The 19,157-nt window shown below is 43.4% G+C and overlaps 2 protein-coding genes across 6 annotated transcripts in view; one reads left to right on the top strand and one right to left on the bottom strand.

Annotated features, from left to right (window-relative positions):
• The window catches only part of Rpusd4 (RNA pseudouridine synthase D4), a 9,147-nt gene extending 6,374 nt beyond the window's left edge, over positions 1–2,773 (bottom strand). Inside the window, exons 1-3 of the mRNA XM_005347022.3 lie at positions 2,579–2,773; positions 1,954–2,119; positions 469–670 (exon numbers count right to left, since the gene is read on the bottom strand). Of these exons, the coding sequence (XP_005347079.1) occupies positions 469–670; positions 1,954–2,119; positions 2,579–2,767 (557 nt within the window). The 5' untranslated portion in view covers positions 2,768–2,773. The remainder of the gene's footprint in view (positions 1–468; positions 671–1,953; positions 2,120–2,578) is intronic.
• Positions 2,774–2,871: 98 nt separating this feature from the next.
• The window catches only part of Fam118b (family with sequence similarity 118 member B), a 47,535-nt gene continuing 31,249 nt past the window's right edge, over positions 2,872–19,157 (top strand). For 3 of the 5 annotated variants that reach the window (XM_026778988.1, XM_013346252.2, XM_005347018.3), the window contains exon 1: positions 2,872–2,948. The gene's annotated coding sequence lies outside the window, so the exon portion shown is untranslated. Of the gene's footprint in view, positions 2,949–16,232; positions 16,355–16,973; positions 16,992–19,157 lie in introns of those variants that run through there. The other 2 variants (XM_005347019.3, XM_026778987.1) reach the window with 2 other exon arrangements.

Genomic DNA, 19,157 nt, shown 5'->3' with positions numbered 1-19,157 from the left:
AGAGAGAGAGAGAGAGAGAGAGAGAGAGAGAGAGAGAGAGAGAGAGAGAGAAAGAGAGCTCTAGCAGACATGCTAAGCCCAGTACAGTAGTGCACATCTGTAATCCCAGGGCTCGAGGGGGCAGAGCCAGGCACAGCCTGGAAGCTAACTTTTCAGCTAGTCAAACCAATCAGTGAATTCCAGGTTCAGAGGGATACCCTAGCTTAATAAAATAAAATAAGGAGTGATAGAGAATGAAGTCTGATGTCCTACTTGACTTCAACATGTATACATGAGTGTGCATGCACACACAGTCATACATACATGCACATAGACACGGACTATTTTACCATTCAATATTCGCAGTAAGCTATTTCATATACTTTATATCCTCATGAGTCCTAGTACAATGCCTTCTATTAATAGTCCCTGTAGTACAGCAGACAGACAAAAGAGAGGCCCTCATTTATTCCACTAACAGGCCCATACCAGTACTTCTTCTCCACCTGGCGGGCTCTAAACAACTCCTGGACTTGATGTGCCATATCCTGCTCCCAAGCCAGCACCATTACACCAGTGGTTTCTTTGTCCAGACGGTGGCACAGATGCAAAGGCTCTGCCTTGTGGCCACGAAGCATCTTTGCCAGGATGGGCAGTACATCACTGATGCAGAGCTGGACTCCGGGGCCACCTAGGAAGCAAAGAGCCAGAGGAACTCTTCTTAGAGACCAATCCTTACTGAGTAAGAAATTGTCCCCATTTTCTACAGTTGGGCTATGAAAACATGGCAGGGGTTACTAACAATAATAGGCCTAGAGATCTCACTAGCTATACAATGAACTCGAGGTCCCCAGTTGAGACTACTAAGTCAGAACTCATATTTTAACAAGCATCCCGAGGACTCAAAAGTAATTGAAGTCTGGACAAAACTGTGGCTTTCTCTTCTGGTTTTGTGGGACTGGGAAGCTATACTGAGCCATTATAGAAGAAAGGTTAAGGTGAGGGGCTCTGAGAACAGATATTCCTAGATTTTACTCTCTGTACTCTTCATTAGACAGAACATAGAGCACTACCTTTCCAACTCTGCTTTGTTATCTAAAAATACCTTTGAAAAATTAACACCAACAACCAAAAACCTCATCAGAGAATAGTAAGGAAAAAAACCTGTTAGGAAATCAAGAGGGGGAAAAAAATAACAGAATGCATTTGGCAAGGCCTATTTTATTTCTCTGTACTGCCACCAAAGGAGTTATTTATTTCAACCAAAATACTTTTAGCTAAAATATTTATTTTCCCCCTGTAAGTCTTTGATATTCCCTATTTTTCTTTTTTTCAGTTCTGTCTCCCTTCAGCTGTCCCTCATCACAGCATTCAACAGACTCAGGACATCCATTAAGTTCCTGACACTTTGGGGTTTCATGTTAGGTATAATCCTAAACACAAACACATCCCCCCCCCCTTATATTATTTCCTCTTTCCCAGTTTTGTTTGTTCTTCTTTCTCTAGCTCTCTCATTTTGAAATGAGGTTTTGCAGTTGCTGAGACTGGTCTGAACACCCGATCCTCCTGCCTCAGACTCTCCTAGACCTGGGATGACAGTTGCACACTAGCACCCAGCTTTTCTCCCTCTCCCCCGTTTTGATAGAAAACAACCATTAAACTGTCAGCGCATGGCTTTTTGTATCTCTCGGCAACAATCTGTGTGGGAGGCTGCATACAGCCCACAGTCAGAATTCAGCGTTTGTATTTCTCTGCAATAATCCCTGTGGGAGGCATACAGCCCACTGTCAAATATGTGGAAGTGGGGACTAGGCACTGGTTTGTGTTACCAGTAGTCATATACAAGGGATAATACTGTAGAAAGGTTTAATTAACTTGAATTCAAGAATGCCTCACATGTAAGTAAGGCTTCAGAGGTACCGTTAGCTGTAGAAGCAGAAGCAGTTTCCTTTCCCTTGCCCACGTGGTTCTTACCGTGGACAGGGAGACCATAGGGTTTATTAATGACCAGAATGTCCTTGTCCTGGTGGAGAATCCCTCGGCTCAGTTCCTTAGCAAGCACATTGGGGTGAACTCGCTGTAGCTGCTGAGTGAATCGCACGAGTTCCTGCACCCTCCGCTGAACACGGTTTGTAGAGCCCTAAGGAGAGAGAAGGGCGGCAAAATCTTAATGAGGAAGCGAAGCTCTGGGGGTGGCCTAAATGAGATTTTTTTTAACCCTGAAATTCTTTTATTTTTGTTTTTTTTCTTAATATTTTTTATTTTATTTTACTAAATCCTAAATGAGATTTAAGTGAAAATTCGTGAGGGGAATGGCTGTGTTGTAGAATTAGATTCATGCCTTCCTTTGAGACCATATATCGCTATCTATCTCACCTACATATCCACGCGGTGCTTGGGTCTGAGCCTGGCAGTAGCAAAAGTGCCCACAAAGACACTGTGCAAGCACTGTCCTTTTTTTCTCAGCGGTATTCCGACTATCACACTGTATATCCCCAACGCTGACTTACCGGCAGATACAGAACCTGCCTACCGCACCCCACACCTGGGAAATCCTGAGAGCATTGCCTCTTGGGAGTTGTGGTCTTCCCAGGCTCACCGGCATTTTCTTCGTCTTTTGCTCTTGTTTCTGGGCTCGGAGCTTCTCCGCCAATCTCTGAGCGTTCAGGGGCCTAGAGGTAGAAGCGCTGGAGCAAAACGGCTTGGATCCGGGAGTGAACGGTCTCCCGGGACGCGACGTCCCACTCAGGACCCGGAGACCAGGCGTAGCCAACCTGGGCGCCGCCATCTTGCCGAGGGCGGGGTCAGATCACTCCGCACGGAGAAGAACGCCCGGAGGGGGTGGGGTGGGGGCGGGCTCTGTTGGTCACGTGGGTGCCCAGCCCGCGGGTCACGTGGGCAGTGCGCGCTCAGTGCGGCTGCGCCGGCCGGTAGCTGCAGCTGGAGCGGTGGTGTTTGGAGCAGACGCGGTGAGTGTGTTGGGGAAGCCGGGCTGGGGCTTGGAAATGCCGGTGCCTCAACGGTTTCCTCGTGGCCCGGATCTCCGTTCCTGGAGAGCACTGCCCTGGGAACCGAGTCTCGCTTGGGGACGCGATCCCACTCAAAACCACTTCCCCGCCCCCGCGCCCTTTAGAAGCGAAGCCGGGGAGACGCTGCCTCCTCAGCCTTCATCCGCACCTGTCTCGTCCCTCTAAGCAACCACGTCCTCGGCGGGTCCTCGGAGGGACATGTCGTGTCCCCTTTCGTGTTCTTGTCGTGCGCCCTCCGGAGATCCCCGGATCTCTCATATTCCATCCTCTCACTTTGCGACTGCCAGCCCCTTTGTTTCGTGTTGTTTGTAACCAGTCCCTTCTCCCGAGGATGACGGTTCTTTTCCTTGATCCAGGATCCCTACCCCATATGACCTACCTCGAGAGCACCACGGGTTTCTTCTGACCTTCCTCAGGAGTTCGCCTCGTTGGCTCTGCTGTCGCTTCTCCACTCTTCCCAAAGAACGGGCGGAAAGTGCAGAGCCCAGACCTTTCACTTTTGCCTCCTTTAGTCTTTCCCTTCATAGCTTGAAACTGTCCAGCCCTCTCTCCCTTTCCTACAAGGGACTCCCATGTCCGAACTGCAAACTACGGCTTGCCTGCTACCAAAGGGGAGCTGGAATTATGAGCAGCTGTTTGGAATGGTGATTTCGAAAACACTTGGGATGTGCATGCCATTTGCTGGGGAAGCTGATGCTAAAAGGATGTCATGAGAACTAGTGACTTTTTTCTGACGATAGAGGGATTGCGTTTCAATTGGAGAATAAGTAATTGAATTAGGCTTGGGTCCTTCTCCCTCCAAAACAGGGTTAGCAAAGGGAGACCACAGTACGTGTGAAGCAGTTGAGCAGGTAGATATCTTACAGAAGACTAAAAGTTGTGGAGTTTAAATTTAATGTGATAGGTAGTTGAGAGTCCTTGAAACTTCTTGAGAAATTCCTTGTAAGTGGAAATGTAGATAGGAATCTGACAATGCAATGCTGGACAGATGGAAAAGAGGGTTTGTAGCCGGGAAACCAACTAGGCTCTTGCAGTGTAGGCGGTCATTGATAAGATCACGTCCCCATTCCGTGGTCTTTTCCCCCTCTTCCCAGTACTGTCCTTGGGATGTGAATTGCCATTTCTGCAGTCCAGTTGTCCATTGGTATCTGCTGGTGACGAGAATTACGTGAGGACTTTTTCCCCCTGATCCCCAAGTTTGTTAATAGAGTAAGTTCACAACTATTTATGTGGCTGCAGTGTTCCTGAGTTGGGTTGGTTGCTCGCTTCGGCAACGCATATACTAAAATTGGAACAATACTGAGTCGCCTTGGGCTTTTTATTTGTCACTCGATATTGTTCTAAGGGGCTCACACTGTAGACCAGGCTAGCCTTGAATTCGCAGAGCTTTGTTGGTCTCTGCTTCCCTGGCACTAGGATTAAAGACTATACCTCCACACCCAGCCTGTTTCTGAGTGTTTTGAACTATTTTACTGCGGTCAGTTTTTGACTTGAAGGAAAGCAGAGAATGGTGGAAACGAGACTTATCTGTCTTTCTGTATAAGAGGTCTGAATATAGAGTCCCTGGGAACAGTTTGGGAAACACCGTTTCTTCTGTCAGTGGCTCTGTCCCCTCTCTACAATAAATTCGCAAGTAGAACACCTACAAAAGTTGAGAAATTCCGCTTGAGAATTATTGCCCTTTCTGATAAGCTCCAGTTGCAGATTCTAATGTCACTAAACTGTTGAGCATCACCGTGTCTTGGGAGAAGGGGCATCAGGGTTTAAGTTCACATCTTTAAGTGAATTTAATCACACACCTATACCAGGTGTAGTACCTTTATGGTTTGGGAGAAAGTGGAAAAACCTGTTTATACCATTACCTTTCTTGCATGTTTCAAGATTAATACTTGTTTATACAGAATTGGCCTTCCGTGGCAAGAGACAAAGCGAAGAGGCAACTCAGATGTCATTGCTAGTGAGACAAAGCTATGTTCTTGGTTTCGGGTTAATGCAAGGCACACTCTATAGTGCTGTGGGACACCATAATGCCTGAAAATAAAGACGCCAGGCACTGTCTTAAAAGAAGAGACTTTTGCCGGGCGGTGGTGTTGCACGCCTTTAATCCCAGCACTCGGGAGGCAGAGACAGGCGGCTCTCTGTAAGTTCGAGGCCAGCCTGGTCTAAAAGAGCTAGTTCCAGGACAGGAACCAAAAGCTACGGAGAAACCCTGTCTCGAAAATAAAAAAATAAAAAAAAGAAGAGACTTTTAGGGTTTTTCTTGCTGCAATTTTCTAGGAAGAATTTAAAGAATTCAGTTTTGCTGTTTATCTCTACATGTGGTTACAAAAGTTGCGATTCCCTTAATGCTTCTCCTATGAATCTTGGCATTTCACAGTCTAAAACAGAGTTATAGCTGGGCGTGTGCCTTTAGTTTCAGCCTTCAGGAGGCAGAGGCAGGCGGATCTCTGTGAGTTCAAGGCTAGCCTGGTGTACACAGCCAGTACAGCCAGGGCTATGTAAAGAGACCTTGTCTCAAAAAAAAAAAAAAAAAAAAAAACTAAATAGAGTTAGTGTTTGTGAACAATTATACTCTTACATCCTTCTCCCCTTCCAATCTGTCCTGTCTTCTTCCTCTTCCTTATTCAGTCAGAGCTATTTCAGGCATTCTCTTTATTACTTCCTCACCAACTTGATGTTGTCTTTTTGACTAGCGGCACCTTTTGATTTTCTCAGTCCAAGGAAGGAAGTAGAAGGACATTCTGTTACTGTGTCATCAACTTTACAGAGTACAGACTATACAAACATGGCTTATTTATATAACTACATACAGAACTTGATTGTTGACTTGTAAAGGTGCTTGCCACTAAGCCTGGCGACTTGAGTCCCACATAGAAGGAGAACTGACTTCTCACAGCTTGTCCTCTCACCTCAAGAGTGTGTGTGTGCGTGTGTGTGTGCTCGTGTGTGTGTGTGCGCGCGCGCGTGTGTGCGTGTGTGTGCGTGTGTGTGTGTGCGTGTGCGTGTGTGTGCGTGTGTGTGTATGTGCATGTGCGTGTGTGCGTGTGTGTGTGCACTTGAGCACATTTAGGCACACATGCACACACATGCGCGCACACATATACACACGCACATACACCAAATAAATATAATAATTTTAAAAATAATCTTTTAAAAGAACCATTTAAAGATGTTGTCTATTCTATAGAGAAGCAAAAAAAAACTCCCTTAGTATTTCATGAATATAGAGAATAGCTAATTAGTAAGGAGGAACCCTAAGCCCCATATGTGGAAGATTGATTAGTTCACAGAGTGCTAACCTGTGCTTCCTGAAACAAAGATTTGCCGGTTGCAGATTAACCAGGGATCCTCTTGCCTGAGGAGCAGGAAGTACTTGGTTATTGTTTTATGATTTTAGGGAGGTCGGGAGAAGCAATCAGCAAGAACTCACTGGTAGTTTCCTGGAAAGTGTGGTCTTGGGGGGGCCAGGCGATCGATCTGGGGACTAGTCCCAGTTTAGTTGCTAAGAATTTAACAGGTAATTTGGGTTCTGGGTTTTGATTATACAACTCTAAGTATCTGTTCTGTGAAGGTTTTCAAATGGCACTCAATAAGTGAAAAGCCTCTTAACAAGTGAAATTTATTGCAGACTTACCTTGAATGTATTTAGCACCAGTACAAAGACTCTAGATTGTGTTCCTCCCAAGTGACCCACCCCAGAGAGTAGCGGTCTCTCTACTGAGCTGATGTTTATAGTTGGAGTTTACCTAATTGAATGATATTGGGAGTGAGACTTAAGTATTGGAGTTTACCTAATTGAATGGTATTGGGGGATTTCTGAAGTGGTGGTTGGTAAGATGGCACAAGGTGTTTGCTTCGAAAACCTGGAACCCCATAAAGGTGGAAGGAGAAAACCTATTCCGCCAAGTTGTCTTCTGACCTCCATGTACTTGTTATGGCACATATGCCGCCTCCACCCCATATAAATAATTTTATTTTATTTTATTTTTTATAAATATTTATTTATTTATTATGTACACAATATTCTGTTGGTGTGTATGCTGCAGGCCAGAAGAGGGCACCAGACCCCATTACAGATGGTTGTGAGCCACCATGTGGTTGCTGGGAATTGAACTCAGGACCTTTGGAATAGGAGACAATCCTCTTAACCTCTGAGCCATCTCTCCAGTACCCATATAAATAATTTTAAAAGAGAGAGAGAGAAGCTTTCCTAGGCTCCGGTGTGGTGAGTGCTTCAATCCCAGCACTCAGGAGGCAGAGGCAGCCAGCCTAGTTGGTCTCCACCGTGAACTCCAGGCTAGCCAGGGCTGCATGGTGGGACCCCATTTTTTAAAAAAGAAGAGAATCCTATAACCCTATAATGTTGGTTGTGGATAGTAATTATTTTTTCCAAACCATCTTACTTTTTTTATTTTTGAAACAGGATGCTTACCAATATGGAGCCCACGCCAATCTAGAGCTCACTGTATCACTCAGACTGGCCTTGAACTCTTGTCTTCCTGAATCAGTCTTTTGAGCCAGGACTACAGGCCTGCTGCCACACCCAGCCTCTGACAGGCATTTCTAAGAAATTCCTTTGTTCTGTTGCCTCATACTTTTATCTACCCTTTGACCAGTGGTCCAGAGATGTACCTTACACCAGTGCTTTCTGGACTTTGGTGTTTTGTGAAGCATGGAAATACAGCTCTGTCTCTAGAGGATGCTAGAGGTGGACCTAGGAAGCTGCGACCTAGTTCTCTCTGTTCACAGTCTCCAACCTGGTGGCACCAAAGGCTGAGGAGATAAAATACATCCCTCCCGTGAGATACGTCTGACCTTGCCCATTCAAGGTCCTTATTGAAAGCTGGCTGACCACACAGAGGTGTTGTGCCATCCATTGTTCCTCTCAGCTTGTGCCCCGATTAGTTACTCTTGGCTAGTTTCTATTTAAGGTCATAGTTGTTCTAGTATAATGGCTCCCTAAAAGTGTGTGCATAGCAGTAGCTGATAAAGAGATGAAAAGTGGTTTTTGCTGTTAAGCTTCACCATGTGCGACCGTGGACAATCTTGGTCTGCCTATTTAGAAAAAGTAGAGACTACCTAAATTAAAGTCAAAGATGACATACAAGGAATGGATGTTTCTTTAAAATAATTTTATTTTATGCTTTCTGTTATAAAAAGTAATGGTTATAGCATGAAAAGTATGAAAATTAGAAGAGGGGTAGCATTCATAGTTTTCTTTTTAAACTTGTGGTCTGTAAGCCTTGCAGATACTAGAGTACATGGTGGCCAAGAGCCTTGTGAGATAGGTAAACTGGCTTCAGTCTTTGCAGTTTTATATAATTTCATCTTTCACTTCGGGGGGTATTCATTTATTTGTATATTAAGATCAGGGGCTTGTGGTTAGCCATGGTGGGGCCTCATAGTCACCACTGTCTTCAACCTTGAGATAGTTCCCTTGTTTTAGCTTCCTGAGTGCTAGGATTACTCATGCCTAGCTGGTTGTTGTTGTTGTTTTAGACAAAATTTTACTACACAGCCGTTCTCAAACGCAGTGCCTTAGCTTCCTCAGTACCAGGAGTACCAGTTTGAGCCATCATGCTGGAATAAGCATGTCATGTCATTTGGTCTTTAAACAAGGTAAACATGTTCCTCTCCATTAAGCTACATCTGCAGCCTATGTTAGTGTGTTTTATACTGTTCAGTGTTAGCTGCTTGAGGTATAAGTTAATGCATGTTAAAGTACTCTTGTAAAGCCCAGCCATTGCCAGTGTTGAAACAATATCCGCTGTCTCAGCACATAGTATAGCACTTGCATATATATTTGCATAAATACTTGTCAGATAGCTTGTAAATGAACTAGGAGTCAAAAAATACAGAGTTCACTCTAATTTTGTCTCTTAGGTTATTTACTTCAGAGTTTTCTGCCTTCAGTTTCTCACCAGAGAAGAAGATAGGGTAAACAAATGTGTGGTACTGAAATTCCCGTGCTTACTTGAAGTAAACAGATTGATGTTTAGAAAGGTGAGGAGATTTGAAAATAGATTGGGAGGGCTCAGTGATGTAGAGAACTCGTTGCTCTCTCAGTGGACCCGGGTTCAGTTCCGAGCACCCACCTGGTGATTCATAATCATCCGTAACCCCAGTTTGAGGGTATCCAGCTCCTGCTTCTGACCTCTACACAGCACCAGGCACTCAGATGGTACACATATATACATTCTGTCAAAATGTATATATACTCACAAAAAGAAAATAGATTGGGGGTTGGGGACTTTGTCTTTTATTAAATTGAAAGTTATTAAATGTTGAGCATTTAAGCTCCACATCTTTGTTCTTCATTTGTAAAATGAATTTATAATACTTGCCTATTAAGGTTATTTGAGAAACAAGCAAGATAAATATATGTAGTGTCTGGCATGCAGTCGGTACTCAATTACTAGTCTCAGAGTGTCAGCTTGGGGAAGCAGAAAGGAAAGGAATTGATTACTTAATTCCAACTCACCAAATCAGAATCTCTACAGCAGAGATTCATCAATTGATTCCTTTTTGAAACCTTCTCACCATGTAGCTCAGGCTGGTCATGAACTTAAAGCGGTCCTCTTGCCTCAACCTCCCAAGTGCTTGAATAGCAAACTTGAGTCATCACACCCATGCTCCCCAGTAACTCTTACCACGTCAGAAATGGCAGGACCAATATATTGGGACTTGTAAGTTAGTTGATCAGGCTCCTAGATAGGTAATGGTAGCGCACGCCTTTAATCCCAGCACTCGGGAGGTAGATACAGGGAGACTTATGAGCATGAGGCTAGCCTGGTCTACAGAGCGAATTCCAGGACAGGGTTCAAAGCTACAGAGAAAGTCTGTCTCCAAAAACAAAACAAAACAAAAAAGATCAGGCTCCTGAACAATGTAAGAAAAGTAATAGCTAATATTAAATATTGTTCCTTCACTTCTCTGTCAAGTAGCGTTGGCTGTAGAGCCAGCCTACAGTCTCTTCACCTGTGCTCCTCAGTGTTTAGGTTGGCCTGCACTTCAATTTCCACCTGCCTGCTGCTCATTTCCCCCAAGTGTGCCAACATACTGCTCACATACTTATCAGTAACATTGTGAGCCCCGCTGTAGCACCCTGCCTGTTGGCGCCGGCCTCTTCCTCCTGCCTTCACTCTTTTTTAGGCACGCTGCCCAGCTGCTGTACTGGACCTGCTTCTTTCACCTCCTTCCTGTGTGGAGCCATGTCCTTTTCTGGTTTGTTTCCCTGTTTTATTGAAGCACACACTCCAGGAATTTCCTGAGAAGTCTTTGGATGACTGGATTTTGCTGCCCTTTTGTTGGTTCAGCAGCATATACAAATGAAGGTTTAAAGTCCTTCTCCCACGGAGGTTGAGACATTGCTGCACTCTCTTCAGGAGTTGGCTATTTCACATCCTTTTCACATGCTCTTGTTACCTTTCCCCCCTCCTTAAAGCTGTTAGGATGTTCTCTGTCCCTGGCATTATGCAGTTTCATGGTGGTGTACGATGGGATAGGGCTTTCCCCAGTGTTGCCTTGTTATAGTGGGCTCATTCACAGCCTCCAATTCTGTGACATTTGCCAGACTCTTCTCCCATCCTTTCTTTGATTCTTTTGTTGCTATTCTCTCCGTCCCTTCTCCTTCCCTTGCCCCTTCTCCTCCTCTCCCCCCACATCTCCTCTTTTTTCTCTAGCCCTTTCTCTCTCTTCCCTACCCCTCTTCTCCCCCTTCTTCTCTCTTTCTTTCCTCCTTCCTCTCTCTGTAGCCTAAGATGGCCTTGAATTCATTAAGTAGTTGAGTCTAACCTTGAATTTTTGATCTTCCTTTCACCTCCTAAGTGCTGGGAATTACAAGTATGTGCTACCATGCGAGGGCCTGAGTTTTTGTTTTTCTAACAATATCTACTCTTGCTATATGGGTACAAGTGGGTCCATTTAGAGTTCTTTAGATTTTTTTCTCAGATCTTTGCTTTAGCTTCATTTCCTGCAAGTGACTGGAGGGCTTTTGCTGGAAATTCTCAGCCTCCAATAGCAATGACGTGTTCCTTCATAGGCTGGCCTCAGAGAACCTGGATGAGGTGCCCTCTCTGCTTAAAGTCAGACCCATCTCTCTTTTCCTTCCCTGTTTCCAGCGTTTCTTACCTGACAAAACCTCACTGCTACAATGGACTTCCCCAGGGTTTGGTTTTGGTCTCTTCTGTTCACCTTTGTAGAGAGAGACCTTGCACTTAGTAATCTGAGAAACAAATGAGCTCCTTTATCTTGTGATTTCTTTGGATGTGTAATGGTCCTGACTGTATCTGACTCAAGTCATTTCAAAGTTCACTTTGTTTTTCTCTAAACCTTAGATGGGGAGGTGGAGAAAACAAATTCATTTTCTGACTTAGCAGTGGGTGAAGAATTTGTGCAGTGAGCAGACATCACGATAATCCTTATATATATCTTTAGGTCCGCCTTTAAAGTTTCTGTTTGCCATCTCTAAAAATTCACTGAAAGTTCTCAGCTGCTGCAGTCTTCTCCCCTCTCTCAGTTTTGGCTTTATAGTTTACAGAATTCTTATCATTTTGATGAAAATGCTGGGAAAGAAAGTATTAATTGCTTTAGGACCAAAGTCAGGGGAGGGCACAATGATATCTGTACATTGCAAAGAGCAACACAAATTACCCATAAATTTCTTTAACTGTTTTCAGAAGGCTAGCCAGCCTTTTTAACTCTGGCTGGAAAGCTTGAGATTAGACTACAAGTTAGTGCTTTGTTACACTGTTCCGGAATCCATCGGCCTCTCACCCGTGGATCAGCGCTAGAGACCGCCTGCTCCTCAGCCACCTTCTCGCTGGGGTCCCGCTCATTCTGGTGCCTCACAGCCCCCGGCCAGCGGTAGCAGTGCCCTATCTTGTCACTGCTTGTTTTTGTTCCTGCAGCTGTTGTCAAAGACCACGTTCCGAGGTAGGAGCGTGAGGATTAGAATTATTAAGCAAAAGGAACAGAGATATAAGAGACAAATACAGAACAGTATTGGGAGGGACATTTCAGTGAATACAGAATCCCGAATCCTTTTTTTTTTTTTTTAATTTCCACATGCTTCACTTCAAAGTGGGAGTGGGGAGACAACAGACTTCATTAACATGGTATAAGGAATAGACCTGAATTCTCCGGCCTTTGGTCCAGGTGGAGTGGATTTGCCTCTATACCCCAAATACTAATTAACCACACCCTAGGTCAGGATCTCTTGTTTGTAGCCACACCTGTTGTCAACAATTTCAAGAGAACAAAAATAAACTCAAACTCTCTGACCTCCAGTCAAGCTGGAACAGGTTCACATCTGTGGGCCCTCACAAGTGCACTGCTGCCCAGTCTCGCCACTGCTTGGTTTTGTTCTTGTAGCTGCAGAGAGCGAACCCGAGACCACACACACTCTCTACTGCTGAGCCGTACAGACCTTTCCTCCATTTATTTTATAGAAACGAGAGTCTTGCTAAATTGCCTAGGTTGGCCTTGACCTTCTTGCTTCTACCTGCATAGCTGGGATTATAGGTAGATCTCACCATATTATCATATTTGTTTGTTTGTTCAAGACAGGGTCATGTTATAGAAAACAAACTGGCTTCCACCCTTAAAAACACTACTTACCAGCAGTGGTGGCTTAAACTGGTGATTGATAGCATTAGTCACAGGAGGTTTTTGGTTGGCTTGAAAGAAAATACTGTAACTTTACCTATTCATCTTGGGTTTTAACAGTTTAGAACATTAGACATATCAGTTTATCTTGTAGACTTTAACTCATAGTAGGTACACGGTCGTTGAGTCAGCACATATTCAACATTTACTCTGTTGTTTTACACTGTGTAATAGGAACTGGCCTAGGAACAGGATAATAGAACTTCTCCTTATCCTGAAAGAAGTTATTCTTGTGAGCGTGGCCAATAATTGCAAGTGTTAAAAGATACAAATAAGATGTCAAAGTATAGCAGAGGCAATTAGAGGAGAAGGGTGGACAGGCAGTCTACTGGTAGCATTGAAACGAGGGGATCAGAAAGGACAGGGGTGATGAAGGACAAGGATGAAGAGCGGATGATGGTAGATCTAGGGCTTTATAACCATGTTGAAGAATTTAATTTTATTAATCACATATAAGAAGTTGTGGAGTGCTTTTATTTAACCCAATTTGTTTTGAGATAAGAAACACTAGTTTCTTGCCCCCAAGTACTAATACTCCTGAGTCTCTTGACTGAAAGAGTTCTACTCTTAAGAATCCACCCTTGGGGCTGGAGAGATGGCGTAGATGTTAAGAGGTCCTGAGTTCGGTTCCCAGCAACTACAAGGTGATTCACAGTCATCTGTAATGAGATCTGCTGCCCTCCTCTGGTATGCAGGCAGAACACTGTCTATATAATAAATAAATAAATAAATAATCCACCCTTGGCTGAGGTGATGGCTCAGAGAATGTGTAAGCATGATTGCTAGTGTTAAGATCTCCAGGGCTTGTGTAAGTCAGGCACAGTAAGTAGGGTAGCTCAGACCATCAGGTATGATTTGAATAAGTTTGGTGGCCTATGCATATAGATGGGGAGAACATTCTGAGTAAAGACAGACCTCGCCGGGCGGTGGTGGCGCACGCCTTTAATCCCAGCACTTGGGAGGCAGAGGCAGGCGGATCTCTGTGAGTTCGAGACCAGCCTGGTCTACAGAGCTAGTTCCAGGACAGGCTCCAAAGCCACAGAGAAACCCTGTCTCGAAAAAAAAAAAAAAAAAAAAAAAAAAAAAAAAAAAGACAGACCTCAAGGCTAGCATGCACAAGCCTGTTTGAGGAATTCTGTAGAAGCTGCAGGGAGGTTGAATGTGTAATGTGTCAGATTCCAGAAATGAGTTTTTCCTGAGTTTTAAGCCAAAATAAAGCAGTATTTAGGCATGGACCTTCCATTCCACAGGTGTCCTCCAGATGTATGTAGTCTTTAAATACCTACACTCATGCCTTCACTTGAAATCTTAACAAAGTGATGCAGAGTTTCCTAAGTTCACTTCATAGGGCAGCTGAACAAACGGATCTCTTATAGATCAAACATTTAAAAACAAACAAACAAACAAAACAAAAAATCCCAAAACTAAAGATTTTACCAATCCAAAATGAGGATGTAGTTTGGTGGTAGAGTATGCCTAATGTGCCCAAGGTCCTATTTTTCATCTCCCATAATTCAGAGGGAAACAAGTGGATTTGATCATTTCTGCTTACAGATGGCCGAAAGTCTGTTTTATGGCAAAGCTGCTAAGACAAACAATGAAAGAGTTAAGATTGGGTTTAGTAAAGGGGAAAACTGCCTTTTGTTTGTTGTTTTCCGAGACAGGGTTACTCTGTGTAGCCCTTGCTATCCTGGAACTCACTCTATAGATTAGGCTGCCCTCAACCTCAGAGACTGCCTGCCTCTGTCTCCCAAGTGTTGGGATCAAAGACCTGCTCCCCTATGCTCAGCATAGGAAAACTGTCTTTTAAGAGCAGGTTTTAGTAGTCCAGTTTTTTTTTATTGTTGGTGGTGGTTGGTTGGTTGGTTTTTCTTTCTTTTTTTAAAATTTATTTTATTTTTTTAAAAAAGAAAACAAACTATCTTTTTTCATTTTACATACCAATTTTAGTTCCCACTCCCTCCCCTCCTCCCCTTCCCTCCACTTAACCCCTCACCCCACCCCCTATCCACTCCTCAGAGAGGGTAAGGCACATTGCTTTGGGGAAGGTCCAAGGCCCTCCCTACTATATCTAGGCTGAGCAAGGTATCCATCTGAAGAGAATAGGTTCCCCCCCCCAAAAAAAAATGGTACAAGCAGTAGGGATAAATCCTGGTGCCACTGCCAGTGGCCCCACAGTCTGCCCTACCCATACAACTGTCATCCACAGGTTGGTTGGTTTTTCGAGACAGGGTTTCTCTGTGTAACAGTCCTGACTCTCTGGAACCTGCTTTTTAAACCAGGCTGGCCTCGAACTCACTGAGATTCGCCTGCCTCTGCCTCCCAAATGCTGGGTTTAAAGGCGTGCGCAACTGCTGCCCGGCAGTAGATGAGTATTTAACTTACACATACATGGCCCCGAGTTCACTCCCCAGAACTGAAAACGCATGCCTGTAATTCCAATATTTGGGAGGTAGAGGCAGGAGGATCCTCATGTTCAGGGTCATATTTAGCCACATTTGTGAGATCTTGTCTCAAAAAGGAGGGGAAGAAGGTTTTGACTGTGCATAGCTTTGTAATTTCAACTGCTCTACAGGCTAAGTCATGAGGATCACAAGTTCAAGACTTGTCTAGGCTATAGAGTGACTTCAAGTCTGGACTACCTAATGAGACTCTCAAATAGGAAGTGAAAAAGAAGCCTGGGATGCTAGAGAGATGAGTCAGTGGGTTCTTGCAGAGGACGTGAGAGTGGTTCTTGCCACCCATGTCAGACTCACAGCCACCTGTAACTCCAGCTCTGGGGAATCCAATGCCTCTGGCTTCCACAATTGTCTGTACTCCTATATGTTTGAGTGTGTACGCACATGTGCACAGGCATATGCAATCAAAAGTTTTAAAAAGATTTTAAAAGTTTTAAAAGAGCTGGACATATAGCTCATTGGTAGAGCAGTTACCTAATACACATAATCAGGTTTTATTAATAAAGAAAGAGCTGTTCTTTCTAGCTCAGTAGCACCAAATCTTTTAAATGTTTTTAACTTGGTGATGAATATTTTCTATTTTCATAGAGTGAAATTTTCTATGTGCTCCTTAAGTCTTGAATTGGTCACACTATCGTCACTGTCCATAATAGAAAATTGCCAGAGTTGTGTGTATCAAGTGGGTTCTGTGCATTGGAGTGCCTCGTTTGAAATGTCCATGCCCTGTAATCTGTTCAGAGGATGCTGGGACTGTTCTAGCCCTCGTGGCCCACAGCTCATCTTTTCTTGATGCTCTGAATTTTGTGTCATGGTTAGAGTTGCCTTTTGTACTTTGTAAAACTTCTATTCTTTCTCCATTTATCACTGTTTTCTGTTGGAATCCTGTTCTGCAAATTGCCATTCAGTTTCTAGGTTAGTTTGCTAGGAGGTTGGAGCTGAAATAAAATTAGTAAAGAGTGCTCAGAAACACAGGTCTGAGACAAAACATTATACTTTCTGCTAATAGCAAAAAGAAAAGAAAAAAAGAAAGTGGTACGTGTTCATATAAGCACAAATTAGAAGGACTCTTGAAATTCAACATGCCTTTTCTCTCCTCCAGACAGAACTTACAGATATCACCTCCTGCTGTAATTTCTTGGAGATAGGGTCTCTCTACAAAGCCCAAGCTGGCCGCCACCTCACGATCCTCTTGCTTCCATCTCTGGAATGCTGGGGTTACAGGTATGTGCCATCATGCCTGACTACCCTCTTTCCTTAAAAGGACATGTAACAACTTCTTTAGCCTCCAGTTCTGTTTCCATTCGAAGTAGAGAATTCAAGAGCCTAGCATATAGTAGACATTTAAAACTGCTAAACGAAAACAAAAAATTGTACTCAAATAAGCTCTGTGTGTTCTGGAAATTGGTTTTTATACAGATAAAACGTATGATAAAATTTTACTTATCTGATAGATAGATAGATAGATAGATAGATAGATAGATAGATAGATAGATGAACTCAATGTAAATAATTGGACTTGATTGTATATATACATATATGCATTCCCCCATGAGTATGTGTTTAGATGCACATGTACATTTGCCCTTACATATGAAGGCCAGAGGTCAACCTCAGCTATTTTTCCTCAGGAGTCTTCCACCTTGTTTGTTGAGACAGGATCTCTCATTGACCTTCCTCAATTGGCTGAGTAAGCTAGGTTTGTTTCTGCCTTCCTGGTACTAGAATTACAGTGTGTACCACCACTTCTGGATGCTGCGTTCCTTCTCTCCAGCTCTGGGATTTCAAGTGTGTACCACCATAATGGCTTTTTAAGACTGTAGGTTCTGGAGGATTGAACTAAGGTCCTTGTGCCTGCAAGGTAAGCACTTCATCAACTGAGCTATCAATTTGCCTTTATAATTAAAAATAATTAATTATAAAGGCGCTAGAAAGATTGCTCAGTGGTTAAGAGCACTGCCTACTCTTGTAGAAGACCTAGGTTTGATTCCCGCCACTCACATGGCAGCCACAACTATTTGTAACTCCAGTTCCAGATCTGACGCCCTCTGGCTTCTGAGAGCAAGCACATACATACATGCAGACACATGTATGTATGTATATATGTGTATGTGTGTGTATATGTGTATGTATATATACATATATATGGTGATAAAAAGACCAAGATTATGAGCCTGAAATATCAATATGATTTATTTTGGGTTTGAGTGAAATGACTCGCTGGAATTTTGGCTCTTTCAGAAGCCTTGCTACTAATGAGGCTTTTTTCACATTGAATATGAGTGACTGTTGGTAAAAGAATAAGCAGCATCAATCTAGCATGTTACCAGTGGCGAGTTTTCAAGAAATGAGTTTGATGCAGAGATTATCTGACAAAAGCCAGAGGTTTCTAGCAGGCTGCTCAAGAATAACGATAGGAGCTAAGTTAACCGTGGGTAGATAAAACCTTTTAAGCCTGGCCCTGCTCACTGAACATCATTCCTATCTCTGTATGAGTCTTAGGAGGACACAGTAAGCTTGCTTTTATATACCAATAGGAAAAGCCGTACTGCACATTATAACTGACTTTATCAACTATCCAGGCAAATATTTTACTGCATGTGTTCCAGTCAATAAGCTTGTGGAATGCTCCTTTGTGGTACCTTACTTATACTGGGCATCTTTTTCTCCCTTTCCCGACAGTTGCTAAATCACAGATGTGCTGGAATTAGTCCAATAGCCACAATTAGAGGGGTTTGGGTTTTTCTCAAGACATACAGGATGACTATTGTTTTCCTTTTTTTTAAAAAAAAAAAGTTAACCCTTTTTATGGCAGAAGAAATAGTGTTCTTTATTCTAGTTACTGTCTCATTTTTTATAAACAAAGATGGAGAAGCTTGCTGCAAGAAATGTGCCAGTCTTTTATATTAGTTATTTGTAAATCCTTTGCTTTCTGGCAAAACCTCCCAAAATATTGGACTTTCCCTCCTCTTGACTTGTTCCATCTGCCTGTCTATCACATGGTGTTATTCCCTATAGTATGGGGCTTGGCTGAGTTGAGTGCTGTGCGTGTGTTGGGAGCCTGTGAGAATGAGGAAGCAGCTAATAGACCCAGCTGGATGCTGAGTGCAGAGAAGAGCCAGAGTTTGCCCTTTGTGCTACCTCTAAGATGCTGGGCAAGCAAGAGCTGCTGGGATTCTGATGGTTTCAGATCCTGGGTCCTTCATTAAATGCCAACCTCTCTGTTATCAGATAACCAGTCCTTTTTCTCTCCACTCTCTTTCCCCATTTCTTTCAAGTTTTTCTTAGGTTATCTTGAATGCCCCATCCCCAGCTCTATTTCTGCCAAAACGATAGGTTGCAAATTATAAATGCTCTGTCTTTTCTTGATTTTTAATAGAGGGTCTCATATACCCTGGTTGGCCTTGAACTCATAAGTAGCTGAAGCTGGCCTTGAACTCATGATTCTTCTGTTTCTACCTTTCAAGATCAGGGATTACAAGGTTGCTAAGTGTTCTCTCTCATTTGAAGATTTTGGCCTGAAAGTTTTGTTAATGACATCATATGACTGTTTTCAGTGTTCACTGAGCATATGACCGACTTTGCAATACTCTGTTAGCCTGAAGGATTTCTCAGTGGTGGAACAGTCGTTTGAGTAATGAGGACACTGTCACAGTTTACTTGTTTACTTGTTTACTTGTGACAGAAGTGTTTCCCACTAAAGCTGTACATAGTTCCTGTACTCTTCATGGCTCCAGGGATTGACCTTACTAGGGCAGTAAGGAAATCAAAGAAAAACAGAAAGAAAAGCTGGGATTGGATGGTCTAGACTCTCTTATGGAGAAGCCAAAGCCATCTCCTCACCTCCAAGCTCAGTGTGTTTGCTGTTATATGCTGAACCTGGAGACATACAGCTGTTCATACAGCTGAACAAGGGGGCAGGTTTAGTTCATCTCTGTAGGACAGAAGTCTTCAGGCCATAAATGTTTGGGGGTGGAAAGCTACAGTGGACATTTTCTGTACATGCTATTAACATCCATACTTAGAC

Source organism: Microtus ochrogaster, chromosome 5, assembly GCF_000317375.1.
Source record: "Microtus ochrogaster isolate Prairie Vole_2 chromosome 5, MicOch1.0, whole genome shotgun sequence".
NCBI classification, from domain to species: Eukaryota; Metazoa; Chordata; class Mammalia; order Rodentia; family Cricetidae; genus Microtus; species Microtus ochrogaster.
This window is presented reverse-complemented; position numbering and strand designations above follow the sequence as displayed.